A 27,580-nucleotide genomic window follows, 5' to 3' on the forward strand; every position below is an offset into this window, starting at 1 on the left:
CTACATACAATTCCATATCCATAAGTATTTTTTTTCCTATAAACACTTCTGTTCCTCTGTTGTCATCTGCATTCTTTACATACATATGATGAGAGGTAGAATATGTCATTCTGTATCCAAGCTTCAGGACAAATCCTCTCTCTTCCACCTGTCTTCAGATTGTAAAGAAAGCAGGAGGTTTGCAGAAGCGCTAGAGAACATAGGGAACTGCAAGAGACCTGGTAGAAGATTTGCTAGTTATGTTGCAGAACAAGTGAAGATGTGTGCAGAAGTAATTTGTCAGTAGCACGTTTACCAAGCTAGAAACTAAATAGAAATTTTGCAGTCAGCTCAAAAATGAGGTGTCCAACATGGCGACACACTGTGGGCACATGCCTATTGCATGTGCAGGGCAAGGTTACTGTATGCTAGACATGTCAGGGCCTAGAGGAAATACGCAATTGATTTGTGCAGGAAGGTCCAGAATTTTAAGTGTCACATCCAGAAGTTGATAGATTGATTCCTGGGTTCATCAAAGGCCATAAAAAGTGGCAAGAAAGTAAAGATTGGCAGACATGAGTCTAGCCAGGAAGAGTACTCTAAAACTGTGCTTATATATTAAAGTCATCCTTTTCAATCATGCTTTCTTGGTGAAAGTAAAAATAATAATAATAATAATAAAAATAAAAATAAATAAATCTTAGAAAATAGAAATGAGCTTGCATGGAAGAGGCAACTTTTAACTCATTAAATCTTATGTTTATCTAATACACTTTTTGAAACATTGCCTTTCTAGTGTTATGCTTGTGACGTAGTTATAAAGTGTTCAGTGTTTTGAAACAGAAAATGTGATTGCATTTTTGGGAAATACTTTTCTGGTTTAGTAGCTATAATTAAATATGGTGCCTGAGTGAAACGGTATTTACTAAGCTTTCTGCAACAGCCACAAGTTACATAAGATACAAAATTGAAAAAAGGCCCCACTAGAATCTGTTCCAGTTTTGATCAACTCATGACAGCTTCCTGCGGTTCAATAATGCAAATTCCTGAACTTCAGTGACAGCAGCTGCAGATAGACCACAATAGTCTCATTTTTGAGTTTCGCTAAATATATAATCATCTCATTACAGGGTTTTGTCTCTTAGATTGCATTGTTTGATCTTCCATCTGGCCTCTGTTACTGGGATATAGCATGTACATCGGTGAGATACACAACAGTCCAGTGTAATATATTTATTATTACCTATCAAACACAAAAGTAATAAAGTTCAGTACTTTGATGGCTTAAAATATTTATGGAAGACAATCAAATTCACAGTTTATTGTTCTAATTTTTTTGACAACTTCCATAGTTAAATCAGTTTCAGTCATTTGCTGGAGACATTATTTCAATATGTGGTTACAAAACTGTTGACTATATATTGCAAGAAAATTGTAGCTGGTCGAGTTTTTTTGACTATGGTGAAGGAATGCTGTTCCGTAGGAGGATCCAAAACTGCTTGTAAAGCTGTATGAATCTGACTTTTAGTTAAACAACAACAAAAAACTACTGTGCAAATTTAAAAGTGACAGTGAGTTTAGAAAAGGAAAACTCATAATACGGTGGTGGTCATCTGTCTTGGGTTTATGTTTCTTGGCTTCCAGTAAGTGGACTAGACTACCAAGAAATTCAAGAAGGGATTGCTATTGAATTTGAAGTACTAGGCAATCTTTCCAAATGAACAGTGATAAAGATTGTAAGAGTGAAGAGGTTTTGAAGGTCTGAGTCACAAGCATTTTTTTTGCTCTTTTCTCTGTTTGCAAGCGGTATTATTACTGGTATTATTACACCCTAATGCCCAAGACAGACTGTACTGTAGTGCAGAAGATTTGTGCTAAGTAACAAGACCTTCCCTTATTTCCCAGGGGAGTAATAGGTGAATTACCTTACTGCTCCATAAGCCATACTTGACAACATGCCATTCCACTGACTGTATAAACTAGTACAAACCGGACAGAAGTTCATGTTTAGATATTGTTCAACACCTCCTGTGATAGCAGAACCAACACCACCGACTCAGTGTAGAAAATAATTGGAGTGGAAATTTTCTTACCTACTCAGTGTTAACCATAGCTGGGGAGGGGAGGACGTATGTGTGAATGTGTTAAGCCAGAATAGTACCAGAAAACTAAAGAGACTTAATTCCTCCCACTAGTACAAGACTACATACTGAGATGGTACATTTCCCCTCCTGCTTCTCGGCTGACAAAATGCTTGAGCAAAAGTGAGATGGACAAGGTAGGACATGGACCCCCACCTTGACTTTCCACAGGGCTGGGAAGACATTCCTGAGAATGGGGCCTGCAATTTCCTGTAGCTGTAGCATAAAGTATGCTGAATGAGTGAGCAAGTGAGAGAGTGATGGGAGAGGAAGCAGAGAGGAAGTTCTGGATTGGTCTTTTACCTTCTCTTTTGTAAACGTGCAAGGGGAAAATAGGAGCCTGGGAAGTACATTGAGTGAGACTGCTTTTTTAGCATATATATTAGTTTTACAAAAGAGGACGGGTGAATTGGGGCAGAGACTCAGTCAAATATTTGACTCTACTTGACAACATTTTCGTGTGGTGTGGTTCTGGCAGCATGACTTTCAAAATTGTATGTGACTCGTGCTTCTGTTGTATCCTGCTCTAGTAATTGGACTGACCTATTAATTGTTTTAGAATTTATTTAATAAACATATTAATTAGAGAGTACTACAATGAGCACTTGAAAAGAATGAAGCGTATTTATCTTTGTAAGGTGTGTCTTTGGGAAAAATCCATCTTCTCTTTCCAACAGTCTGAAGTCTTGACTTTGTTTATGTTGCACTCCATAATTCCTTGAAGGGAAAAGATAAGTAAACTTATTATTATTATTATTATTATTATTATTTTTCCATAGTCAGAAAAGACACCTTCAAAAGGCTTAACTCTTTATACTGAAACTTACAAAGATACATTGGAGTGTTCTGTAACTTGTAAACCAAAGATATACTTTGTATTGGGACAAAATACTGAAGGTATTTGAGGAGACAGTCAGCAAGCGTAATCGCCAGTGGGCTCCATTTGGGAAGGAGCAAAGGGATAAACACATGGTTGAATCTGAGAATACACATCCTATATCTCCAAATGCTCAGAACCCAACATAGCCAAATATTAATACTGGACATTGCCTAAAGGAATATGTACATGAACATAGGCAATGCTGAGTTCACTTGCTATACAGCAAAAAGCCTTTCCTAGCTTCTTCCTATGGACCCTGAATGAAATGGAGTAATTGTCTCAGTCCGCAGTAAAGAGTGATCTCACCAGGGAAGGAGAAACAAGTCCTACTGGGCTTGAAATGTCTGGTGCAATCTGAGGGACCAGTGTATCCACATGACCTCTATTGAAATGGGGAGAACTGTAATGAATTAACAAGAAAGTGCTGTCAGACGTCTTTTTGTATTTAGAGTCACTGTGCAACCTGTCATTTAAGGGTTTCGTGTCCATACAGGAAGCCTGGAAGAGGGGCTGGACTCTCTGGGAGTGTATATGCTGAAAGGCTCTGCCTGCCTTGCCAGTCCAATGGGGAAGTCACAGGCAGCTGTGCCTATTCATTTTTTTCTCCTACCAAAGCCCCACTAAGGTAGCCAACAAGGCTAAACTGTGAGGGCACAGAAAGAAAGTAATAGCCCTCATATAACGCCTGCTTGCAGTGCATGTGGAAAGAGACTACAGGCAGGGAGAACTTGCCGGTTATAGCGAATATTGATCTGTGTTGTACATTGTGCATTGGGTAGCTTGCAGATTATTGACATTACACACTTTTATGAACCATCCAGTAGCAGCATTTGGGGGGGAAAAAAAAAAAAAAAGGTCTTTTACCCTTTCTGCTCTTAAATGAAGCAAACTAAAAAGTCCAATGCATTTTTGACAAAAAGCAAGTAAAAGATTTTAAAACTCAGAATGCTTAGATCTCTTACTAGAGGCAATTTTTTTTCCCCTGATCTTTTTACAAGAAAATTACCCGGAAACTTTGAACCTAGTGCACCTAAACTGAAAAAGGAAGGGATGATGACACTGAGGTAGAGGAAATTCTTGTAAAGGAAACAACTCAACAGTGTTCAGCTAAAGCTAACCACAATTTGTATCGTGTAGTGTAGGATGTGCAGGTAAGATTTTCAGATAATTTCTTTTTTTAATTAGCTTTTAGCTTCAAATTTAAGTCCTCCCCCTACCTGCTTGACAAATGAGTTGTTTTTATTGTCTTTGAATATGCATTTTAAAGTAAATTGGTTTTAATTACTTTGGCAAAGCAGTGGTTCCTTAGTAAGTAGTTTCATCAGAGTATTTTTTGTTTCATAGGCATGGTGAACCTATTTTTCTTCTCCTGTGTGACTATTTGTAATCTTGCTCTTATAATTAGATTATCTTTGCCTTTTTTTTTGGATGTAAATCCAAAACAACTCATAGAAATTGGTAGCTCTGAGTCCGAAGTAACTTTCATCAGAATATTAGACGTAAGATAATTGTTTGATGATTTTTAATAAATTTCAGAGATACTGTGAAATTTTGTGCTGCCCTCAGGATTTTGATTTCTTACATTTTATGTAAATGCACATCAAATGCTGTCAAATGGAGATTTATCATTTCCTTGTGAGAGTCCTGAAGGAGTTTAAACATAGGAAAAATAAGACAGTTCTTGTTCTTCGCTCTTACATTGTTTACCATGTTAAGACCACATTAGACTCATTTGCACATAAGTTACTTTTCAGTGAAATGACATACTAAATTGCTGGACTAAGGAGATGATAATAGGGGCGCACACATGGCAGAAGGCAGAGAGACTCTTTTTAATAAGTTGCCCAGGGAAAGGCTGCTTTCTTTTTCTGGCAGATACTGACCCAGATAAAAGCAAGTCACTGAATATTTTGAGTCACTGAATCACATTGAGTCCACCTGCAGTGCAAATTCACATGGATGGTCATTTACTATTTCATGTAACCCTTTCCTTTGGTAATTGTTGTTTGCTTCAGCTGTGAATTTCCTTCTTCTCGTCAAACACTTTTGCAAGACCACACTTCTTAATTTCACGTCTTGTAATGATTTTGCAAGCACTATAAAAATGTGAAGGCTCTGCAGCTCTCTAACAAAAGTGTTGTAAATTAGCCCAAAATTTTTGCAGTGGTGTGTCTTCCCATGGCTAGCAAAATACAACAGAGAATTATACAGATTGTTAACCGAAGCTATTAAATTAATTAGCAATCCCTCCCTTTCCCACTTCTTCCTCCTTCATGATGACCCTTTGAACTTGAAGAGCAGGTTGTTAGCAGTAAACTGGAGACATTATATGTCAGTGGCATTATTAAATATTTTGTGAATGGCCACTTAATATAATTTTGCTACTTATAGGCTGCTAGTCCCTGAACACAGACAAACGGTCACAGTCAACAGTCAACAGTCAACAGAGTCAACAGTCCCACAGCTTATCTTGTATCAGGTCAGGCACTCCTCAAATAGTTTCTGGTGGCTCAGAAAGTTGAACTGAGTCACCAAAGAGAACCCGAACTGTCACTGGACAGGGGCTGGACCATTTGTTTGGGGTCAAGGGAGATGGAAGTGGGAGGACAGAACAGCAGATGAGACCTTCCCTGTTTGGTAACAGTGACACACTGCATCAGCTCACCTGCTCTAGGGAATCAGGTTTGAATCGCACACAAGGCCTTTGGGTTCTGATTGCTACTGGCACCAGTATGCCTTTGCCATGTGGGCTGGGGGGTGACATAACTGAAAGCATTATCTTTTGTTTTATGCAGTGTGAATATGTCCAGATGCAGCACTAATGGGTACCTTGAGAGACATCTTTGTGATTGTCTTAAATCCAGATTCAAAAGAGCCAGGATCCATTAATCCTTTTGCAGTGGATAAGACAGTCTTTCTAAAGTTTAGAAGGTTTTTCACCCAGTGAAATTCTCTCTCTTTATTCAGACTTACATATTGGCTTGAAGTTTCAGGATGATTATAAAATGTGTATGGGGTGATGACAGTTGGCAGCAGCCAATGTGTAAGAAAATACCAGTATGGGGCAAGACAAGCAAATTAACCTACCCTATATGACCTCTGAGTGTAAAAATAGATCATTCCATTCACTTGTAGGGAATAGAGACATGCTGAACAGAACAGTGACTAAAGTGCTCCTCTCTACAAAGAACAGCTGCCTGAGAAAACGTAGAGTGGGAGTTTTCCTCTCCTAGGTTGCCCGCTCAGTGTGCATTGGATAATCTCTTGCTGCCTGCCTGAGCCATGTCTGATTTGCATGAGGTGCCAACAGAGTAGGGACTGGCCCTTGCCTGACCTTTTTCTTTTTGCCCTTGGGCTGACTCAGTGCCTCTCTGGCAGCTGTGCAAATGCAGAGTCACTCTATAGACCAATAAACAAAGAAAAAGTACTTGAGGTCTCATTTGCACAATGTGAACATCAGCAAAGGGCATAGCCTTTACTCACTGAGATCCCGAGTCAGGCAGTCCAGACATGTCAGTCACAGACACTGGATATGTCCTTACTAAATACCTAATTTAAGGTTATTGAAGATGAATGCTGGACAGACTACCCCATGCCATTTGCCATTTGCAGCTATAAGCATGCCTTCTGATTTGGTTTAATCCCAGAGGAAACCACTTTACACACTCTGGGGCTGTTGGCCTTAAGTTGCAACAGAAATCCATGGGTCTTGGTGCCACTTACACCTTTCTCGTTGATAGTTATCACTAACTAAAGGCTGATCTCATTATCTGGTATGTTATCACCCACTTTAGGGGACAGGTTCCTCTTGTAACAGCAACAGCTGCTGAAAAAACTGCATTTCCACTCCAGGCGGGCAATTCTGCATTGCTGTCGGTACAACCCAGAAATACAGCTGTAAGCAACTGTAGGTATGGTGTATTTAAAGAGGTTGTTGTGTATTCTTGAATACCATCTATCCTAAACTTGCATGTAATAGCTTGAGCAGGAAGAGTGCTGCAAACCCCATTTTTAAAACACACAATATTTTGGAAATATTGTCTGCTAATGTTTGTAGAGCTACATGAGATACATATTTACCTATCTTATTGGTTTATTATTTGCAACAAATGTCTGTTTTCCTCTTTTACAGAAAGCAAGATGATTCTTAAAGAAAATGTCTCAGAATATCAACCAAAATTGATAAAGAAAATAATGCTCACTTTTTGTTGGATTCTAGCATTGTTTGTCACTGGAGCAGAAGTTAGAGAGATTAATTTGCCAGGTAAGAGTCTGCTTTGGTGGGGTGTTTGTTTTTGGTGTTCATGGTGCTTGCTGACAACTTAGAAAAGTGGGTGTACATTTTGCCATGCCTTCATGAGTTTTTCCTGCACCTGTTAATGCTGTTTCAGGCAAATATCTGCTTTTTAGCCTTTCTGAAGCCTTTTTAAGTGTTGGTAATACAGTTCAGTTGACCCTACATAGAGTGCAAAATTCAGTTCCCCAATGAAAATGAAAGGGCAAATATAAAGGAGAATTTCTTAACCGAATGGAGCAAATGAATTGCTTTCATGACTCCTTGAAGTCTCCAGCAGCTGTACCAAGCAAGTGGGAGGTGATAGAGAAATGAAGAGTGAGACTGATATTTCAAAGTCTCCCACCCACACAATCTGTCTGGAAGAGCTCGATCAAATTCGGTTTGCAGAGAGAAACCAAAACTGCAAAGAAACTCTCAGACGGGAGGGCGAGGAATAGAAGAATTCACGTGCTCCCTTCTGCTGAAGTGAAATTGTGCCGTTCTCCTGCTTTCAAGGGTTACCACATCCTGACTAGCAGGAGGAGTTATGCAGCAAGGCTGGTGAGCCTTTAGAGAATTGAGAATTGGGGGTTAGGATGTGTGACCACAGCTTTCAGAATCCAAAATATCATTTAGCTTTAGAGACGGTAACTGTAATGTACAAGGAGAAAAATTTGAAAGCAATGATAGGATAATGAAATGTTTGTCAGTCTCATCCTCATTAGGAAGTAAAGCAGCCAGGCTCCAATTTTTCAGATTTACGTCAGTCTCTCCTACATTAATATGAGGGAAACCAGGAGAGCTTTGGCTTTCCTACAGAGTTGAGGTTTAACAGGTTAGCACCCATGTGAAAATCTTTGGTTTGCTAAAAATCTTAAACTATTTTCATATTAGATGTCTGAAAAAGGCATAATAAACATTTGACAGCCTTTGATTAAGTGTTTGAAATCTTTGACCAATTCTGTGTTTAAGAAAATCAAAGTTGGTCATTAGCTGAGCATAAGGTCACATAAAAAATATTTAGCATGAAGAAAAGCAAAACTGTGTTTTTTCAGTATTTCAGTATTCCTCCCTCTCTCGCTCTCTCTCTTTTTTTTTTTTTTTTTTTTAACATGAGTGCTGTGTGTTCTTTTCAAGTGGTACTTATATTTTATTTTCCTGCTTTTCAGGGTGTTTCCGTGCAAAGCCTCAATTATGGTATCGCACTATTAGTGATAAGGAGTTTGTTTTACAATGCTCTTTACCAGGTGAAGATGCCACCAACATTTATAAAAATTCACCTGTAAAACAACATGAGGTGAAATGGTTCTGGCATCAGAAAGACAAAGAGCATCTGGAAGCTATCAGGGAAAGCACTAACCTTGCTCTGCAAGGGGATGCACTTTGGTTTAAACCAGTAAGGGACAGCGCTTCTGGAATCTACGTCTGTATGATACGGTATGTAATGGGGCAAAAGGCTCATCTTTCTGTGTAAGAATTAATATATTTTGTTTGGTTGGGGTTTTCTTGTTTGTTTGTTTTATGTATTAGAAGATTAATTTTTTTATACATCACTCAGGGAAAAAATTCCATGTCTCAAAATTGTTCTGGAAGTTCAAACAAAAAAGGAGGCAAAATGTTTGGGTTACGACACAAATACGCTGTATCTTCTTGCTGGCAATGGGAATTCCATAGCTTGTCCTGGGACAAAATGCTACAGCCATATAAGAAAGCCAGATGTAAAATGGTACAAGGTAAGAGTCACTCTCTTAAGCATTTGAAAAAGCTCAGTGGAGGTACAGGGTTAGGCCTGGTTGATACTCATGTGCTGTAGGCTCTTGAACGTCTTCTGTGACAGACAACGCAGACTGAGGTGTTCAGCCCAAAAGAAAAATCTTGAATTAATGTCTATCAAGTCTGTAAGGAAGAGTTTTGATGGAATTGGTGACACCTGCAACATTATTCCATGAAACAGAAGTCTAGAAATGCTTTCTTTTCAACTAATTGAAGCAATTGAGAATCAAAATAAGTTATTTACAAAATTGACATGATTGGAATTTAAACTTTGAAAGTTTTGTTTTGACATCATAAATTATGAAAATGTCAAATATATGAAAGAAAAAGTGGTTTTGTTACAAACAAAAGAATTTCAAGATTAATGTTTCAGATTGTTCTTTCCAGGACTGTTGTTTTTAATGAAATAGTAGTCTACTGGAAAATCATCGACTTAATCTTTTTCAACTAACTTAAAATACTTGCAAGCTAAAATTTATTCCTACTTTGTTTATAAGAACTGTAATATATTATCTAAACTTGTACTATATATGCAAATGAATATGACTGAAAATTCGGTTGTGTATTTTACTATCTTGATTTATTTACAGTATTTATTCTATCAAGTAGAATGATCACCTAGTCAAAGTTACTCTTCACTTATATTTAAGTTTTAAATGAGGTATGTCTTTACCTCATTTTACATTAGTGGATTTTGTTTCAGGAATTTGATTTAAGGAAAAATCTTAATAGACCTAGAGATTTTGCCTAAACTAAACTGTGAAAAATAGGGATGCTTTTCAAAAAAAAAAAGAAAAAGCATTCTTTCTTTTGAACATAGTGACAGTATTATCAACCTCAAACAATACCAAACCATAATCTTCTTATCATAAAAGAATGTGAAGCTAGTTTCAAAATCATTTATTTACAAAATAAAAATAGTCTGTCAATAAATAAAATATTGATCATTTTCTTGTCTCTTTGGTAACATGAATTTCATTTATATTAGGTTCATGATTTCATATTTCTCTAATGTGCTACAACTGTTAAAGATTTTTCTTTTTTTTTTTTTTAATTTTTTTTCTTTTACAAGCAATGATATCCACATACTATAAGCCATATGTTTTTTTAATGTAACTTGCAAAAGTACTCAGACTCCTAATAAATTTTTTTTGAGGTTTCAATGGAAACATTTTGGCTTAGCCATGCTGTCATGGCAATCCCATCCAAGTGCCTTAAAATAAAATTTATTTAACAGCAGCAACAACAACAAAAGGACATATAATTCCCTGATATTCTTTTCTTCTCGTTAGGATGGTCATCGAGTAAAACACAGGGAAAACAGAAAAAGCCTAAAGCTAAAGCATAATGAAATCTATTTGAATCCAACCTATGACGAAGATGCTGGCATATATGTATGTGATTACACTCTATTTGACAATACTACAAAATGGACAATGAGAACAGCAGTTACAGTAGAAGTCATTGGTGAGTAATATAATAACTAAGAATAAAATGCCTCAAATAAAATGTTTCCTCTATTTTCTACTACCCAACTTATGTCTTTTGTTCAGGCTCTTGTTCTGAAAAAAACAAGGTTTTAAATCTCTCAGTTTGTGAGTAGAATTCATGAAACCACAACTGGTGCCAATGTTTTCCATGTACTTAGTGTATGTGCAATGTCAGAGAGGTATTTGAACACCGGGAAGGTAGAATGCTAATCCTGTACGGCAAATCTGGCAAAAAGCATTGTATCTCAATGTGGTGGTTTTACTCGGGTGGGCGGCCGAGCTCCACGACAACCGCTCTCTCACTCCCCCTCCTCAAAGAGGAACGGGGAGAAAATATGATGAAAAGGGCTCAAGAGTTGAGATAAGGACGAGGAGATCGTGCAATCATTATTGTGACAGGCAAAACAGACTCAGCATAGGGAGATAGTAAGATTTATTGCCTATTACTAACAAGCTAGAGAAGCGAGAAACAAAGGAAAGAAACCAAAAGCACCTTCCTCCCCATCCACCCTCTTCCACCTCTTCCCCCCGAGCAGTGCAGGGGAACGGGGGAATGGGGGTTACGGTCAGTCTATAGCGCTGCTTCTCCGCCGCTCCTTCTCAGTCACTCTTCACACTTTGTGTGAAAGTAGGAGTTAGAGAATTCTCTTCTGCAGTTAGGTGACAGAATTGTTCTTGTGACATGAATGAGAACTTCATTTTTTTTCTCTTGACAATGATGAGGAAGGTGATGTTGGTGGGATCACTGTCATCTTCCTTGTGATATTTTAATGTCAGAGGAAACAGGGGACCTGTGAGCAATCGAACAATGAAGCTGTTTGTTGTTGAATGCTGTTTGGGGAAAAGCATCATGCATGCCTGCATGACCTGTTCTTTTAGGCCTTGATTGGATTACAAAACAAAACTGGACAGAGTTTTATGGTCCAGTGATATGGCATGGCCCTGTGTTCTCCTCCAAATCACGGTGACCTTTTCCATAATTTTTACTGTCCTCTGCTGTCCTTCAGGTGCAGTCTGTACATTGCCTGGCAGAGTGCAGTTGAGCAACATCAGCACTGTGCAGGGGGGCACGTTAGTGACTCAGTATCAGGAAAGAGGGTGCCTTTGTTTAGTTTGATAACAGAGATAGCTACATAAGTTGTGCAGTCAAAAAGCCATGCTTTTCTACAGATGTATGTGATTGAGTGCTGCAAGACACGCTTATTAGACACTTTGTCACTCCAGTCAATCACAGGTCCCAGGCATGGACTATATCTGCTTTTATTCTGATCTGGCTGAACATGAACTAATGAACTATGTTTCTCAGTTCTTGTTCCTCAGTTTACAGCAGTCAGAAAAACACTTGAAAACTACCGTGTACATATATACGCCACCTGAACTTTGCATACATTTCTCTGCTGCAGCTTAGTTAAAAAAAAAAAAAGAAAAATGTGTCTCTGTGGCACAATTTCCTGCAGTATGGAACTTTCCTAGATTATCAGAGGTGTCGATTTTAGCCCCTTCAGGCTGCTTTCCCACAGCCTGGGTAATTGCCTAGCATACTGCACAAACTGTGGGTGTTACTGCCCTTTGACAACCTCTGTTTTGAAAATAAACTCATGGTATGAGAAGAAACTCATGGAAGTAAGCTTGCTGTGCATTTACAGTGTGAATGAGGGGTTAGTATGCTGCATGTATGCTTACTAGGTGTGGAATGGGGCTTGGCAGGGGACTGGTGTGGGGGTAAGTTCCCTCAGGGGTCTTGCAAAGGGGCCACAAATATATGAATGCTAAATAACCCTAAGTGCAGGACAGATGCTGAGCTCCCCAGCTCAGGTAAGATGGCAGTGTATCAGAGCAACTGAGATAGCAAGTCTTTAAGTAGCTACATAAATTTTGTAGTCAAATCTTTTGTATCTGTGAACTCTCAGACACTTCATCAACCATAGATCGTCCTCTTAGACTGAGGTGTCTAAAGTAGATCTAGTATTTGAAATAGAAAAATCCATAAAATATTTTCTGTGGTCATTGGCATTGACAATAATTTTATTAAGAAGAATACTAATAATTAATATTAAGATGAATATTAATAATATTCCTGTTAATTGCAGCAAGAAACACTATCCATCCACCAAATATTTTGTATCCCAGTGGAGTGGTTTTCCTTGAAGCAGAGCTAGGTAAGTTTTGATTTCTTCTCTGAAAGTGAAAGAAAATGTTTAAATGAGGTATTTAGAGATGATGATAGATCTTGATAAAACAAAAGAGCTCTCTTTGAGCTCTTTCCTTTATCTCTTTGAGCGTGAGAATTTTCTGTACTTTTTTGTCTTCATACATATCTTTGTGAATATTAAAGGCAGGACTATATATTATTACAGATCCCAGGCTATTTGAGGGAAGAATATTCCAGTGACCTCCATACATGGTTTTCCTATGTTAATTTCTTCCAGGAAAGCCCCTTAAACTGGAATGCCCAGTACAGTTTGGATTTGAAAGAGGTTCTATAAGGCATGTAACATGGCAAAGAAACAACAAAGAAAATATAAATGAGAAACTGAACCAGAAAACAAGGTAAGTGGAAAAACAACAACAACAACAACAACAAAACACAGTAGTGTGATTACACTATCAACAACTGTAAAAATTTTACCACAGCAGCTTTAATACATAGTTTTATTGAAGGAAACTCATAAGGCTCTGTCCTTCAATATGTAATTGTGTCTACCCATGAGCACATTTACATCCAGAAATACATCTTCAAAGTCCAATATGTTCAAATGTCAAGAACTCAAATTTTCTGCATAATCTTAACTCTTCTTCTTAAAATTTTATCTCATGGGCAGTTTCAGCATCTGTGCTCTTTCTGTTTAGCAGAATTGTTCAACAATTCACACTCTCTCTCTTTGAAAGCTGTCTCCAAGTGAGGAATAAACCAGATCCAATGACATAGTGCTTTAGACCAGTTCTCTGTGATATGGAAAAGATTTTTTGTGCTTCAGAAGTTGGGGTGTGTTTATTGAGCTATGTGCATTTATCAAGTCAGCCCAAGGGTGTGCAGAACTGAATTTCTAGACTCTGCAAGGAGTCTTCCCTGACAAGGCTAGACCCCACAGGGAATTGACACATGGGTGAAAGGTTTCCTGTGAAATTAGAGTAGAGTAGAGTAGAGTGAAGTAGAGTAGAGTAGAGTAGAGTAGAGTGAAGTAGAGCAGAGCAGAGCAGAGCAGAGCAGAGCAGAGCAGAATAGAATAGAATAGAATAGAATAGAATAGAATAGAATAGAATAGAATAGAATAGAATAGAATAGAATAGAATAGAATAGAATAGAATAGAATAGTTCAGTTGGAAGTGACGTGCAAAGATCATCAAGTCCAACTGCCTGACTACACCAGGGCTAACCAAAAGTTAGAGCATATTAAAAAGAGCATTCTTTGTCCAATTGCCTCTTGAACACTGACAGGCATGGGGCATCAACCACCTATCCAGGAAGCCTTTTCCAGTGTTTGACCACCCTCACAGGAAAGAAATCTTTCCTAATGCCCAGCCTGACCCACCCCTGGCACGGCTCTGTGCCATTCCCGTGTGTCCTGTCACTGGTGCCCAGGGAGCAGAGACCGGCACCTCCCTCTGCGCTTCCCCTCCTCAGGACGCTTCAGAGAGCACTGAGGTCACCTCTCAGCCTCCTTTCTCCAGGCTGGACAGCCCAGGTGTCCTCAGCCTCCTCACATCACATGCCTTCCAGCCCTTCTACCCGCTTAGCTGCCCTCCACTTCCAAGTACCTTAGTGTCCTTTTTATATTGTGGAGCCCAGAACTGCACACAATGCTCAAGGTGAGGCTGCACCAACACTAAATCCAGTAGGAGAACCACCTCTTCTGACCAGCTGGCTGTGCTGTGTTTAATGCACCCCAAAATGGGGTTTGTCCTCTTGGGTGCCAGGGCACGCTGCTAGCTCATGTTGAGCTTGCTGTCAGTTGGGACAACCCAACCTCCCTTTCTTTCCTGTGCTTCTTTGTCTCGTTCACTTATGTGGTGTCCAACTTGGGGAAGGAACATAGTAGAGGCAATAAGGCAAGCATGTCTTTTACTACACAGCCCTGAGTCATCTTTCCGTGCACTGGGGGAAGCAAAAGCCCTGCTGTCACTGCTAAAATCATGTTCTTAATAGGAGTCACATGGGAAAAACATAGTAAATGGTAGTATCACACACATGCACACAGAGCCATTCATGAGATAGTTGCAGTCTCAGAATTCAGGAGATAACTTCTGGATTTTCCGAACCTTTGAATGCCTCACATTGCAATATATCTCACCAAGTTTTTAGTTTTGTGCATACAATTTCTGTTTATTTTTTTTTTTCCAAACCACAAATAAATAAAACAATCTCAACAGATCTTCAGCACAGGTTGAATCCTCAGGTTCATATCTGTACTCATGCCTGTGCCTCTTGGGCGCAGTAGGGCCACGGTAGATTGCCATTTTGGCATACTGGCCAGCAGTGGCATGACATGTGGCACCTGCCAGATGACCCAGAGACACCTGTACTGTGGCTTCCAAAGAGAAACACTGAGATTCAGAAACCCTAAATATTCTCAAGAGGTTGCAAACACAGATCTGTTCCCTGCCACCCTCAAAGGGATTCCTTTGTTCCCTTTTCATTTTCTATACCTCAGTCCCTTATTTTTGTCTTATTCAGTTTGCCTGTCCTGTCCTTGGGCTTTTTATACCTGTGCAAAAGATTGCGCTTCTCTCTCTCTCTCTTTTATTTATTTATTTATTTTTATTTATTTTCCCAGCTAGTTGTCTTTTTTTTTTTTTGAGCTTCATTTCCCTGCATTTCCCCTGGGGGAATATTTAAAATGTTAGAGAAATTCGAATAATCTTCTAGAAGTCAAAAACATCTACATATTTAACGTTAAACAAGTGCTTAAATATTTTGCTGAGTTGATGAAGTAAGAATAAACCTTTCAGTCTGCAGACCTTTGATTTTAGTGTGATCTTATGATGAAAAAACAAATGGAAGTTCTAAATCAGAATATTGCATCTCTGTTAAAAGTTAAAGCTGAATGTGAAGAAGTTGCTAAGCTCCTCTTTCAATGTCTTTAAGGCATTTGGGGATTTTGTGAATAAATAGCAAAGGTGTCATGCAAATATATGTTTTTTCTCTTTAGTGTTTATCCAAAAGGTTTAAAGGGACACATACTTCTTCATGTTGCTAAGCTGGAGGAAGTTTCTGAGATGGACTTCAGAAGCAACTTCACGTGCTTTGCTCAAAATTCTGTGGGGAATGCTACTGCGGTGATCCAGCTGAAAAGAAAACGGAGAGGTAAAACCAGATGGAGGACTATTTGCCCTTATAGATATATTTTGATTTACTCACTGTTACAGATTTCTTCTCCATTGACATGGTCAATGGCTTTTTAGCTAGCTACAGCAGTTTCTTGAAGCTGGATAGAAAAAGATCGATTTGTCAGAAACACACAGTATTCTGATGATTGCTCAAAAGGATGGGGATATATGGGGACTTCCTGCACCCAGGTGGAAGCTGAAGAGTAAGTGGGAGGGGGAAGAGGAGAGCAGCATCTCTGAGTAGTAATAAGCAATCTACTAAACTGAGGCAGAGTGGCTGCTGAAAGCAATAGTATTCTTTGATTTTCATAGGACGTTTCTGTTTGTTCCCTCAGTCTTTAGCATGTGTGTTTCTGAGAAGTTACCATAACTGATATGAATGTGTCAGCCTTTCAAGCAAAGGCCAAAACCAGAATGACTATGGAAATTAAACTGCTCTCTGATTTGAACCATAGTTCACAGTGGAGATTCATTACTGGGGTGGCACAGGAAGTCTCCAGCGGGGCATTGTGTGCAGCTATTTGCGTCTTTTCCATCTCAAGAAATGACTACTTTCGTCTCTGTTGAGTGTACCACAGACTATTTTCTCTGTACCTTTCATCACAGATGGGCATTTCACACCATCAAGGAGGTGCAATTTAAGCATGGTCCCCGGTGGTAGACTGAAGCACTATGCTGAGATTTGCAGCTCAATGAATTCCTGACTTTGCTAAGGGTTGACAGAGGGGCAAGAGTGATGATTGTGAGCAGGGTTATCCCCATTTATGAACTGATGTTTTCATCTAAGTGTCAACATTATTTTAAAAGAATGAATTATGATAGACCATTTTCTTTCTACAGTGTTTCTCTTATACATACTATGCAGTGCCATTTCTATTCTCTTTGCATTCCTTTCGTGCACTGCTTTTATTTACCAGCACTGGATTGAAATAGTGCTGATGTACCGAAGCTATCTGGTCCACAACGAAACTACAGGAGGTAAGAAACATGGTGTAATATTACTTTTCTCTGGTTTTACTATTGCCTTTTGCTATGTGGGTTAATCCAGTGTGAATTAATCAATTCAATTCTCTTAATAACCCTGTTCTCTTTGAGCTGATACAAGTGTTGTTAAAGCTAGAAAGATGCTCAGCGGATTCAGATTTAAAAAACAAAAAATAAAAAAGCCAAGCAATATGAAGGAAATATCTAAATCGCAACTGAAATACCGCAGTTAGATTTTTACAAGATCCCTAATTTATCCATAGATGATCAGAGTAAGAAGTTGCATTTTACCAATTCCTCTTCAGGGAATAACAGAGCGTAACCAGACTTCTAATGTGCAACTGAACCTGTGGACAAGAATCAAATGTCCTCGCAGAACTAAGTGAAGGACTCCAAGGTCTAATGTATTTTTCAGTTTAAGCCAAATAATTTATCAGAAGAGAAAACAGAGAAGAAAAATACTGTGACTCAGTACTGGGTCCAGTCCCGTTTAATATCTTAATTTATGATCTGGATGATGGAGTAGAGTGCATCCTCAGTAAATTTGCAGATAACACATAACTGAGGGGAGTGGCAGGTTCATCACAGGGCCGTGCTGGCATCCAGAGGGACTTTGGCAGGCTCGAGTCCTGCACCAGGGGAGGAACAGCCTCAGGCACCAGTGAAGGCTGGGGGCCACCCAGCTGGAAAGCAGCTCTGCAGAAAAGAACCTGGAGGTCCTGGTGGACACACACTTGAACATTAGTCAGCAGTACTCTTTAGATGCTAAGAAGTATTGCTAGCAGGTGAAGAGAGGTGATCCTTCTGCTCCACTCAGCATTGGTGAGGCTGCACCTGGAGCTTTGGGTCCAGTTCTGGACCCCTCCGTACAAGAGAGTCATGGACATACTGGAAAAAGTCAACACTAAAATGATCAAAGGAGTGGAGTATCCTATGAGAAGACTCATAGGTGGGACTGTTCAGCCTGGAGAAGAGGAGTCTCTTATCAACGTATATAAATATCTGAGGAGAGGATGCAGAGAATACAGAGCCAGGCCCTTGTCAGAGGTGCACAGGGCCAGGACCAGAGGCACTGGGCACAAACTGGCACCCAGGAGGCTCCCTCTGAGCCCCAGGAGCACTTCTGTGCTGTGCGGGTGAGGAGCCCTGGCACAGGCTGCCCAGAGAGGCTGTGGGGTCTCCTCCTTGGAGGCCTTCCAAAGCCGCCTGGAGATGGGCCTGGGCAGCCTGCGCTGGGTGGCCCTGCTGGGGCAGGGCTTGGGCCTGGTGGCCTCCAGAGGGCCCTGACAGCCTCAGCCCCTCTGTGGTGCTGTGATTCTGTGAAATAAGATGATGGCAGGACACTGAGAAGTGCACTTTGGGGCAGTATTTCCTTTCCAAAAGTTATGTTGACCATCCTAATGTTTACATCAGTGATCAACTTTTTCACATTTCAAATCTCTGTAGCAGCGTTGCCACATCATCTCATCTAAAATGGGTTTCCAACACAGTAGGCAGTATAAAAATATATCTGAAATCACAGTGCCTACTTCAAAAAATTTAACGTTTGGTTTTCTTGCATGGGTTTAAATAAATTTGATAGTATGTGCCCAAGGAAATTTTTCTAAAAATCCTTGGGTCTTGATGCAACTTGAGATATGTAATGTGTCTGAGTCTGCTTTTACATTTCCATATGTGTATGTCAATTAGGTGTGAGGTTGAAACAGCTATATCTATTTATCTATAAATACATATACAATGAAACTATTGGAAAGTATTTTTGTAAGCCCTATGACATCTAGCAAAAACTATTTGGGAAATCGCTCAAAATTTCCCCTCTGTTTGGTAGAAAATTGATTTAAAAGCCTCTGGAAAGTCCCCTTAGACTTTGCAACATATATCAGTAGGACAGAGACAGACCTGATGTGATTTGTGCATTGAGATTTAAGACACCTTTGGGTCTCTTGTACCCTGTGTCCTGCTCCCTGACTCTTATATACCACATGGTGCACAGTGCCATTTGCAGCACGGGGGCATGAAATGTGTAGACTAGCTGTGCCTATCCAAATAGTTTTATGCCTGAAGATGACTCACCACAAAAGGTGTTCCCAGCTGCAAGAATATGTACTTCTCACTTCACGTGAGTACATATCAAGCCACTTGACATCTGAAATGGCTTGCTCAAAGAGCAAGCAGAACTTATGACTTTATTTTGCTGTTTTTTTCCTTTCCATTGTTCCTTCTCTCCTATCCCTCTTAGCACAGAACCAGAGAATTGCAGAATCACACAGGTTGGAAGGGACCCTGGAAGTCATCTCATCCAAGACTCTGCTCAAAGCAGAGCAAGCCTAGGCTGGGTTGCTCAGGACCTTGTTCAGAAGAGTTTTGTGTACCTCCAAGGACAGAGAATCCACAAAATGGGCAACATGCTCCAATATTTGACCACTCTCACAGTGAAAACTTTTTTCACTACCATCTATTGAGAATTTCCCTTGTTGCAGCTTGTGGATGTTGCCTTTTCTCTTACCACCGTGTACCTCAGAGATGTCTGTCACCATCTCCTCTGTACCCTCGCACTAGGTGACTGAAGAGAGTAGTGAGGTCATACTTTATCTCATGCCTCTCTAACCATTGGGCCTTCTCCTTAGCTAATCAAGATATACTTCTTTAAAATCTTGCCTTCTCCCACAAGGACAAAGAAAGCTGTGGTGTTAACATGGGTAGACAAAGGATGCAGTTGCTTTGCTTAACTGAGGTGTTTTTCATTTTCAGCTTTTTGGGCATCTTAAATGTTTGTCTCAAAAGTTTCTCAAGGTGTAATGGTTCTTCTGTACAATTCTGGAAAAAAAAAATCAGTGGTGTTTACTATGGATGTGTTTTTAATTTGCTGTTGTAATAGTGATGTTAAAAAGGAAAAAAAAAAAAAGTGATGCATCTAATCAATGGTCATTGTCTACTAAGACTGCAGTGACCTCTGTGGGTGAAATAAGGAATACCTGGCTTGTAGTGCAAAGGATTTTATGTCATTTAAAAAAACATTTTCAAAGCAGCTTCAAATCAGGATGTAGCTGGACATTTTGGCTACACCAGCCTAATGACCCACTGTTCTGCCACCAACCCCCACCCCAGTCCATGTATGCCTGCTGTTGGTGATTTGTTCTTGTGGGCCTACGTTGGCTCAGCTTGGCAGTAAAACAGCCCAGCACAAGATAATTAGCTAGCGAGCTACTTTTGTGGTAATAGCTTCCTCTGATACCGCAAGGGTTTCAACACTCATACAAGGAAGTGGCAGAAGTGCATGGCAAGGAGCAGGGGGGAGGAGTGGAGATATAACATTTATTGTCTAATCTTATCCTCGGCCTCCAAAACGGATTTGTACACCTACGCTTTCTTTTGATGACATGCTTTCTGCTACCTGCTGGTTATGAATGTAACCTGCTGGTTATGAATTGTTTGACTCCAACTCATGCATGTCATTAGTTTTCCATTTGTATTGAGACCCTTTTCCATTTGTGTTTGAGCCCCTTTTCTTCCCTGGGAGAGGGTCTCTTCTGGTCCTGTGGGAACCTGATGGGGATAGCTCAGATTTGTGATCCTAATCTAACATCTAGGGACAGAAATCAGGATGTCAGCACTGAGGCATGGGGTGATATTCAGTACCATTTCTTAGGTGTATGTGCTAGAGTTAGGTGTCTCAGTTCCCATTCAGTGTAGATGTAGTTAGTGCAGTGAAATCTAGAGAGCTTTTCAGCTCACCCTGCAGAAAGACCCTCGAGTAGGACCCTCTGCTAAACAGCTGAATTGCTGTCTGGTTTCTGTTGTCTGTATTGACACATGATATGACTCAGGTGTTTAAACACAGGTGTCCAATGTCATTTGGATTGCCTGAGGTTATCCTGCTGTTATCCTGACCCAAAAAATATTTGGGTCTCCAATAGTTCCTGTGTAAAATTTGGCAGTCTCAAAAGGGCATCTTAGGGCATCTCAAATGGCATTAGGAACATACATATGGGGAACTATAATGAGACCAGTGTGCCTTTTGCTTTCATAAGCAATTTCTTTCATTTTCTTTCCTGTTCCCTAAAGTGTAGTTTAAATTTTGTTTAGCAAATAGATAAGGTTTCTTTTATCTTGTGGTTAGGAATGGGTGTAATTCGGGACACTGGTACCAGGGTATTTCGGAGCTGAGAGAAGTTCTTTATATATTTGTAATCTCTACCCTGAAAAACAAATTATTTTAATGAAACTGTAACGAAGTTCAGGAACTGGTCAGTATTCAACGTCTGACATTTGGATCAGATTTAAGCACTGCTACTTGTACCCGTCCCTCTGACTAGAAACATAAGTGTATGAAAACTGTGTATCTTTCACAAACAGTTGATATTCAAGAATATCAACTCCTTCCCCCTTTTTAAAACAAAATTCACCATATTTAAAGTAGGTTGTACATTGATGACTGTCTTTGGAATTAGCATTTGGGTGAATGAGAGAAAAGACTGGGAATCATTCCCTACAACAACGAATTTGCCTGGAAGTGGACAGATCTTCCACTGGTGAGAGCTGGCACTTACTATTGAAAATACAAGAATGTGCCTGATTTAAACTTCTTTCCAATAGTCATCTGTAGTATCCTCATTCACTTTGGTACTGTATGTCTGCAGAGAAGAGATTGGGGAGGAAGGGTTGGCTCTGTGTGACTGAATGTCTGTACTTCATGAACAGCTGATAATTTTCAGATTGTGTTGGGTCTGCTTAAATAGAAGGTAAATGTATAAAATATAAATCAAAACTTTGTATTAAGAAACTGAATGCTTTAGACACTTATTAATGTATATATTGTTACTTGTTTATTTATTTTAGATGGCAAAGAATTTGATGCATTTGTGTCCTATGCAAAATCAGACTCTCCTGAAAGTGACTCTGCTTTTATTAGTGAGGAAAAATTTGCCCTGGAGCTTCTTCCAGATGTGCTTGAAAACAAATATGGGTACAAGTTATGTATTCTTGAAAGAGATATTCTTCCAGGAGGAGGTAAGTTTCCAGTGGATGATAGAAAATCTTCTGCTTCTTATAAAATTGTTTTTCACTTTCCAAAAAAAACTTATGTGTTAGTTCAACAAATGATATATTTTGGCTCTGGAGTTTCTGATTAAATCATATCACATTTGATTTTTGTATCTGGTCCCTGCACCTGAGAAATATGTATATTTGAGTGTGGTTGCTGGGGTGATACTAAGACGAGACAAAGCTTCTTCTCCAATAATTTCTTTGCAGGCAGACTCCATTCCATGAAAATAAGGCCCTGAATTTTTCAGTAGTTACTTTCTGACCAACCTTAGACAGTGCTCCACCAGCAGTAATTAGAAAGCCCTCAGTACCTGTCCCTGGGAGAGATGAAGACAAATCTAAGCATCCTTTGAGACCTTGCTTGAATGTGTTGTGGTCTCAGCTATGCCTTTCACTTTTTGAGCATGAACTTGTGTTCTCCACACTGAGTAAAAATGGCAGTGGTACCCTTTGATGGCAAACACAGTTATAAGTGTTATGTGATTGCTCAACATCCCTACTTCTGTTTTTCTGTATTTATGGTGATTAGCTGTTGTTAAAGAAACTGATTTTCATAAGAAGTCCAATATACAATGCAGTAACTATTGTAATTTCTTCTCCAGCATACACAGATGAAGTTGTTACAGCCATTAGACAAAGCAGAAGAATAATTATTATTTTGAGCCCAGCCTATGTCAGCGGACCAAGCATCTTTGAACTGCAGGCAGCAGTGAACTGTGCGTTGGAAGACAAAAAGATCAAACTGGTTTTAATAAAGTTCCAGGCTTTCCAAGAGCCAGAGACTTTGCCTCCAGTAGTTAAGAAGGCCCTTAGGATTTTACCAGCCATTACCTGGAAGCCCTCTGCATCTGCTGTTCCAAACAAGAAGTTCTGGAAATATATGTGTTACCACATGCCTGTGAATACTACTAAGGTGCTGGGAGAATGCAGCCTAAAGGGCTTTTTTCAAAGGTTATTCAGCCTGGTACATCGATAACAGAAATTTCACAGAGGGATGACTGCAGTCTCAGGAGTGATGACATGATTGTTAAAGACCTTTTTACACATCAGCTGACTATTGTGGACCGTCACTTCAACCAGTAATAGCTCACTCCAAAACAGTGAGAAGGACTACAGAGTGAATGTGCTACAGCACACAGTAAAACATGGCACTGCACACAACCATAAATGTGAACTATTTTTAGTAATTTATTATTATTATTATATTTATTATATTATTTTACTATGATGCTGAGACATGAGAATGTTTTGCTCTTTGCACTGTATTTCTGCTGAAACATTTTAATATATATATTTTTTTTTCTAGAAAAAAAAAAAGATTAAAAAAGGGAACTCCGGAGAAATCTTGCAGTTTGCTTTTCTTGTGCAGTCCTGTGGAACAAATCCAAACTCTATAAAGGAGTTACCTCCTCCTGTAAGAGTACCAAGGATGAAAGCTCTGGGAGGTTGCCACAACTGGGTATGCTGAAGCAGTCGAGAGAAGAAGGAATGTTGTGTAAGGAGTGATCCCAGGCACCTTCACCCTTCCTGCAATGGGAGAAAGTGTTTATACAAGCCGTGAAATATTTCACTCTCAGAAATGTCTGCACGGTGTGGCAGTGTTCACTCACGGGTCCCACTGAACCTGTTGGTACTATGGGTGCATCACGGTTGTAAATCGCATGGTTGTCACAGCTAGGAGGCTTCCAGGGACTCTGAAGTAGTTACCTCTCCCTTACAGTTGTCTGGCTGCTAGCTCACCAGGGTTCATATCACTTACCTGCAAAACAGCTTGCAGTCTGTGTGTATGGCTCTAAGTAAGTGAAATGCAGTTAAGAAAATCTGAGCAGGATCAGGATTTAAAACAAAACAAAACAAAAAAAACAAAACAAATCAAAACAAAATCAAACAAATAAACAAACAACAACAACAACAAAAGACTGCTTTGCAAGCAGGCCTGATTCTCCTACCTAATTTTGTGTTGGGTTCAAAGCTTTCAGTGGGAGGACAGGAGGACTGTTGGTGGTACTTTGGGGCAGAAGCAGAAGATAATGCCACTCATAGAGATAAAACATCAACCAGTATCACTGGCTGCACTGGAGAAAATTTTGACATTGCAGTTGCATCTGCGTTGGGGTTTTAGTTCATATCATGATAAGCTTTTGAAGCAAATTTCCCAGTTGCCACCACTTGTTGCCTTTCACTTTTTGCTTTGCACTTGAGAGCATTGCAGAGTGCACAAACTGGATCCCTTTCCACAAAAAAAATCAAGTGGAGTTGTCCACCCATGAGGGAACCTTCGGTCTGTGGAACCAGCTGAGATCTAGTTTAAAGAAATCCCCTTCCAAACATGAGGTAAGGATGCAGAGTCCTCAGCACTGGTTGCTTTAGAGTTCATCTCTGCTCTCACTAGGTTGCAGTGCATGCTAATGTAGAGGTAACCCGACAGCCTGGGAGATTCATCACTGTTTTCCAACACAATCAGATCAGTGGGTGTAAAAGGAGTAATTGGCAGTACATGAAATTTTCTCACTTCTAATGTAAGCAATGCAGGCTTTAGCAGCTTTTACTCGGCACTACTGTGCTTGAATGCTTTGTTAGCCTAACACTAAACATGATAGCTCTTCTGGGGGAGGTACTGACCTTTTAAAAATGTTCCATAATGATGAGTGTCTTGCTGGAGGAGGATAATGTGGTTGTCCAGTATACGCCTTGCTAGCATGGTTAAAACAAACGTTAAACACAAGAGTACTCAGCATCCAGTTTTAGGCATGTGATCTGACTCACATCTTCCACTTTTTTTTTTTTTTTTAGAACAAAATTTGTTATGTGTTAACTTAAATAAGTGCATTTAAGAGAGAGAAAAAATTTCTAAATGAGAACGTAATTTGCTTAGTCCTCCACCAGATGTCCCTACTGTAAACCGTGCGGAGTACATTTATTTGCACAGCAAATGGTTTTGTTACAAGGTGAGACAGGAGCAGTGAGCAGTGCCAAGTGTGGTACCTGAGGTGCCAGCTGCTCTGGGGAGGCGGACGGGGAGTGAAGGCAGGAGAGGAAGGTATGGAGCCTCTCCTACCTATCTGATACTATTTACTTGTGCTGTGCTTACTGCCTGAAAGATGCACACTGATGCACTTTTTTTTTTTTTTAATTGGGGAAAAAAAAAGTCAGAATAGCTGGAAAAATGATATAGCTGGGAAGGACTTTACACTTTAACACAGTGATGCTGTATCTAGGGTTTATCTGGGTCTCAGGAACCTGCAGAACTGGTATCTTCATATAAACTCCACGTCCATCTGTAACACAAGGAACAGCGCAGGCATGTCAGGGTTTTTTAAATGACCTCTAATAGGAAAATGAAGCAGTCCTGAGGAAGAAGTGGCTGTGTCTATTAGAAGTGTGAATCGACAGGCGTGAGTACTGCATTCCTTCACGCACCCACCATACGCTACAACTGTAATAAAAGAGGGTCACAGCCCTAGACATGGGCTGTCCTGCACTCACACATGCGAAGCTTTTGAATTGGCTGCTGTTGCTGCTGTTGACTTTGCTATGCCCTCCTGCTGCTGCTTCTTTGGATGAGCCCAAGCCGAGCAGTAGGTTGTTGCCTCACTATGAACCTGACCATGAGGATGCTGTTGGTTCTTTACAAGAGAAGAGGTTACAAGTTTTCACACTGGACTATAACTATGTGCAAATTCCCTATGAAGTTACTCTTTGGATACTTCTTGCTTCTTTTGCAAAAATAGGTAAGTAAAAATGGTATCTTGGGTTCTTTGTTGGCAAAAGTTTAAAAACACACCATGTAACCAAGTACCCTGCATGCATTTTTGTGCCTGGGATTGTTTTTATCCATCCTGGAAAGAAAAGACTGTGATAGAACAATGACAAAATTTCACCTTCTGAATGCTTCCAACTTATTTAAGTAAATATATGACCTCTCACCTTCATATCTCTTAGGTTGTCTACGTTAACTAGTAGCAATAGATGTCCTCTACACCGTGCTGTCTATTCTTTGTTCCGTTCATTAAATATCGTAAGATATCAGACTATACAATCCGACACAGCTGTAGAAATAAAAACACAGATGACTGAAACTTCAGACGTACTTACTTTGGGGGAGAGGAAAGTGGGAAGAACTCTTCTGTCATGTGAATAATATGAAACATTTCCCTATGAGTTTTTGCTTTAAATTGTTGTTGTTTAAAGTTGATCAGAAAGTAATATCAGAGGAAAGAGTCAGTCTGAGAGGTGTAGGTCATTGGAGAAGTAGCATAAAAGCCTTTTGAAGATTTACCAATACATCTAGCTTCTATGGGGGCTCTGTGTAGGTATTTGAATGAAGAGAGACAACTCATGGAGACGCAGAGATTGCAATTAATACAGCAAAAATGGCTCACCGTGTGTCTTATGCATCTATATGGCCAGGCTTAACTTGGATTTGGCCTTTCAACTAATGCAGCAGTATGAAATAAATGAAGAAGTTGTCAATAATGTGAAGAGCTGCATACAGGTGATTTCCCTGCCCCTTTGAAGTTCAATGGGATTTTCAAACATTGCTGTAGAATAGGCTGGTAAGTGGTACTAATGATTTTCTGGAAGTGGCCTGAAGATGTACAGTTTTCATGTCACAGTCACACAATTGTTAAATATCATTGCCACTGACCATGATTCACAAGTTTCACAGTAGATGATGGTCTGAGTCCAAATCCTACAAACATATATCTTGACTGCTAAAGTAATAATATTTTTTTTTTTTTTTACAAATCAGGTTTGTTGTTATTGCATGAGCAGACTGTGTTAGCGGTGAGCATGACTAATTTCTTTATTCATCACCTGCAAAAGCACAGGAATTGCTATAAGACACATCTACTCTATATTCTTGTTCCGAGCAAGAAATAAGGTAACTTTAGAATTTTGTGACACCTCCCAGACAGACCTGTTCCTTTGCTGGGAATTTTCCAACTAACTTTTTTGTTGTTGTTGTTGAAAATTGTGGAGCTGTTGACTTCAAATTTACTTGGGAGAAAGAATTAGTTTGAATAATCTGGCTGCCAACGGAAGAAGATTTTCAAATTGTTATTTTTTTTCCAATGTCACCTTTAAGTTTAATCTCCTTTTTGCATTTCAGAATTTCAAGGTAGGAAACATTTCTGACATAATGAAAGGAGAAATAATCCCCTTATTCTGTAAAACTGACAGAAGACTTGAACATGATTTTTTATTTATTTTCTTTAAATTAAAATAGAAGATGAGTAGTGTTATGATTATAGTATACTTTTTGGTAAAAAACACAGTCTCCCAAATAAATAATTTTAAAATTCAAAAGAATGTTTTTCTTTTCCTTTACTTTTGAGCATAAGTCTAACATCACTGAAATGCAGTCATGTCATTAGCTGCAGAGTTATGGGATGAAAGTTGACCTCGCTTCAGCTGTGGAAACAGAGGCGTTGGATTTCACACAGAATCGTGGAATGGTTGAAGTTGGAAGGTACCTCTGGAGGTCATCTGGTCTAACCTCCCAGCTTGGCAGGGCCATCTAAAGCTGGCTGCCTGTTTATGGGTGTATTTGTCTCGTTCTCATTCTTGTAAACTCTGAGCAACTCCCTACATTTCTAGATGAGGCACCTCTCATTCACAATATGATTGTACAGTTCCTGATCCGGCAACTAGATGAGCTATTGTTAGATGTTATCTCAGT

General features: G+C 39.6%; 2 protein-coding genes across 7 annotated transcripts in view; both read left to right on the forward strand.

The window, feature by feature from the left end:
- The first annotated feature begins 2,163 nt into the window (after positions 1-2,163).
- IL18RAP (interleukin 18 receptor accessory protein) lies at positions 2,164-23,242 on the forward strand. Of its 2 annotated transcripts, none has more exons than XM_080601818.1 (11): positions 2,164-2,257; positions 7,133-7,264; positions 8,446-8,713; positions 8,835-9,009; positions 10,342-10,516; positions 12,630-12,698; positions 12,969-13,089; positions 15,690-15,844; positions 16,708-16,845; positions 21,691-21,861; positions 22,500-23,242. In XM_080601818.1, the coding sequence occupies exons 2-11, from the start codon at positions 7,141-7,143 to the stop codon at positions 22,871-22,873; spliced, it is 1,770 nt and encodes a 589-aa protein (XP_080457944.1). In that variant the 5' UTR covers positions 2,164-2,257; positions 7,133-7,140; the 3' UTR covers positions 22,874-23,242. The 2 variants fall into 2 exon arrangements, with proteins under 2 accessions (XP_080457944.1, XP_080457945.1); XM_080601819.1 differs by lacking the exon at positions 2,164-2,257 and adding an exon at positions 2,278-4,151.
- Positions 23,243-24,874: 1,632 nt separating this feature from the next.
- The window catches only part of SLC9A4 (solute carrier family 9 member A4), a 37,917-nt gene continuing 35,211 nt past the window's right edge, over positions 24,875-27,580 (forward strand). Inside the window, exon 1 of one of the 5 annotated variants that reach the window (XR_013954142.1) lies at positions 24,875-25,628. Coding sequence is in view for 4 of the 5 variants with exons in the window: in XM_080601612.1 (XP_080457738.1) it covers positions 25,364-25,628 (265 nt within the window). In the remaining variant the exon portion in view is untranslated. The remainder of the gene's footprint in view (positions 25,629-27,580) is intronic. The other 4 variants (XM_080601612.1, XM_080601611.1, XM_080601609.1 and 1 more) reach the window with 4 other exon arrangements.

The sequence above is a fragment of the Anser brachyrhynchus genome, assembly GCF_964034855.1.
Source record: "Anser brachyrhynchus genome assembly, chromosome: 1".
NCBI lineage: Eukaryota > Metazoa > Chordata > Aves > Anseriformes > Anatidae > Anser > Anser brachyrhynchus.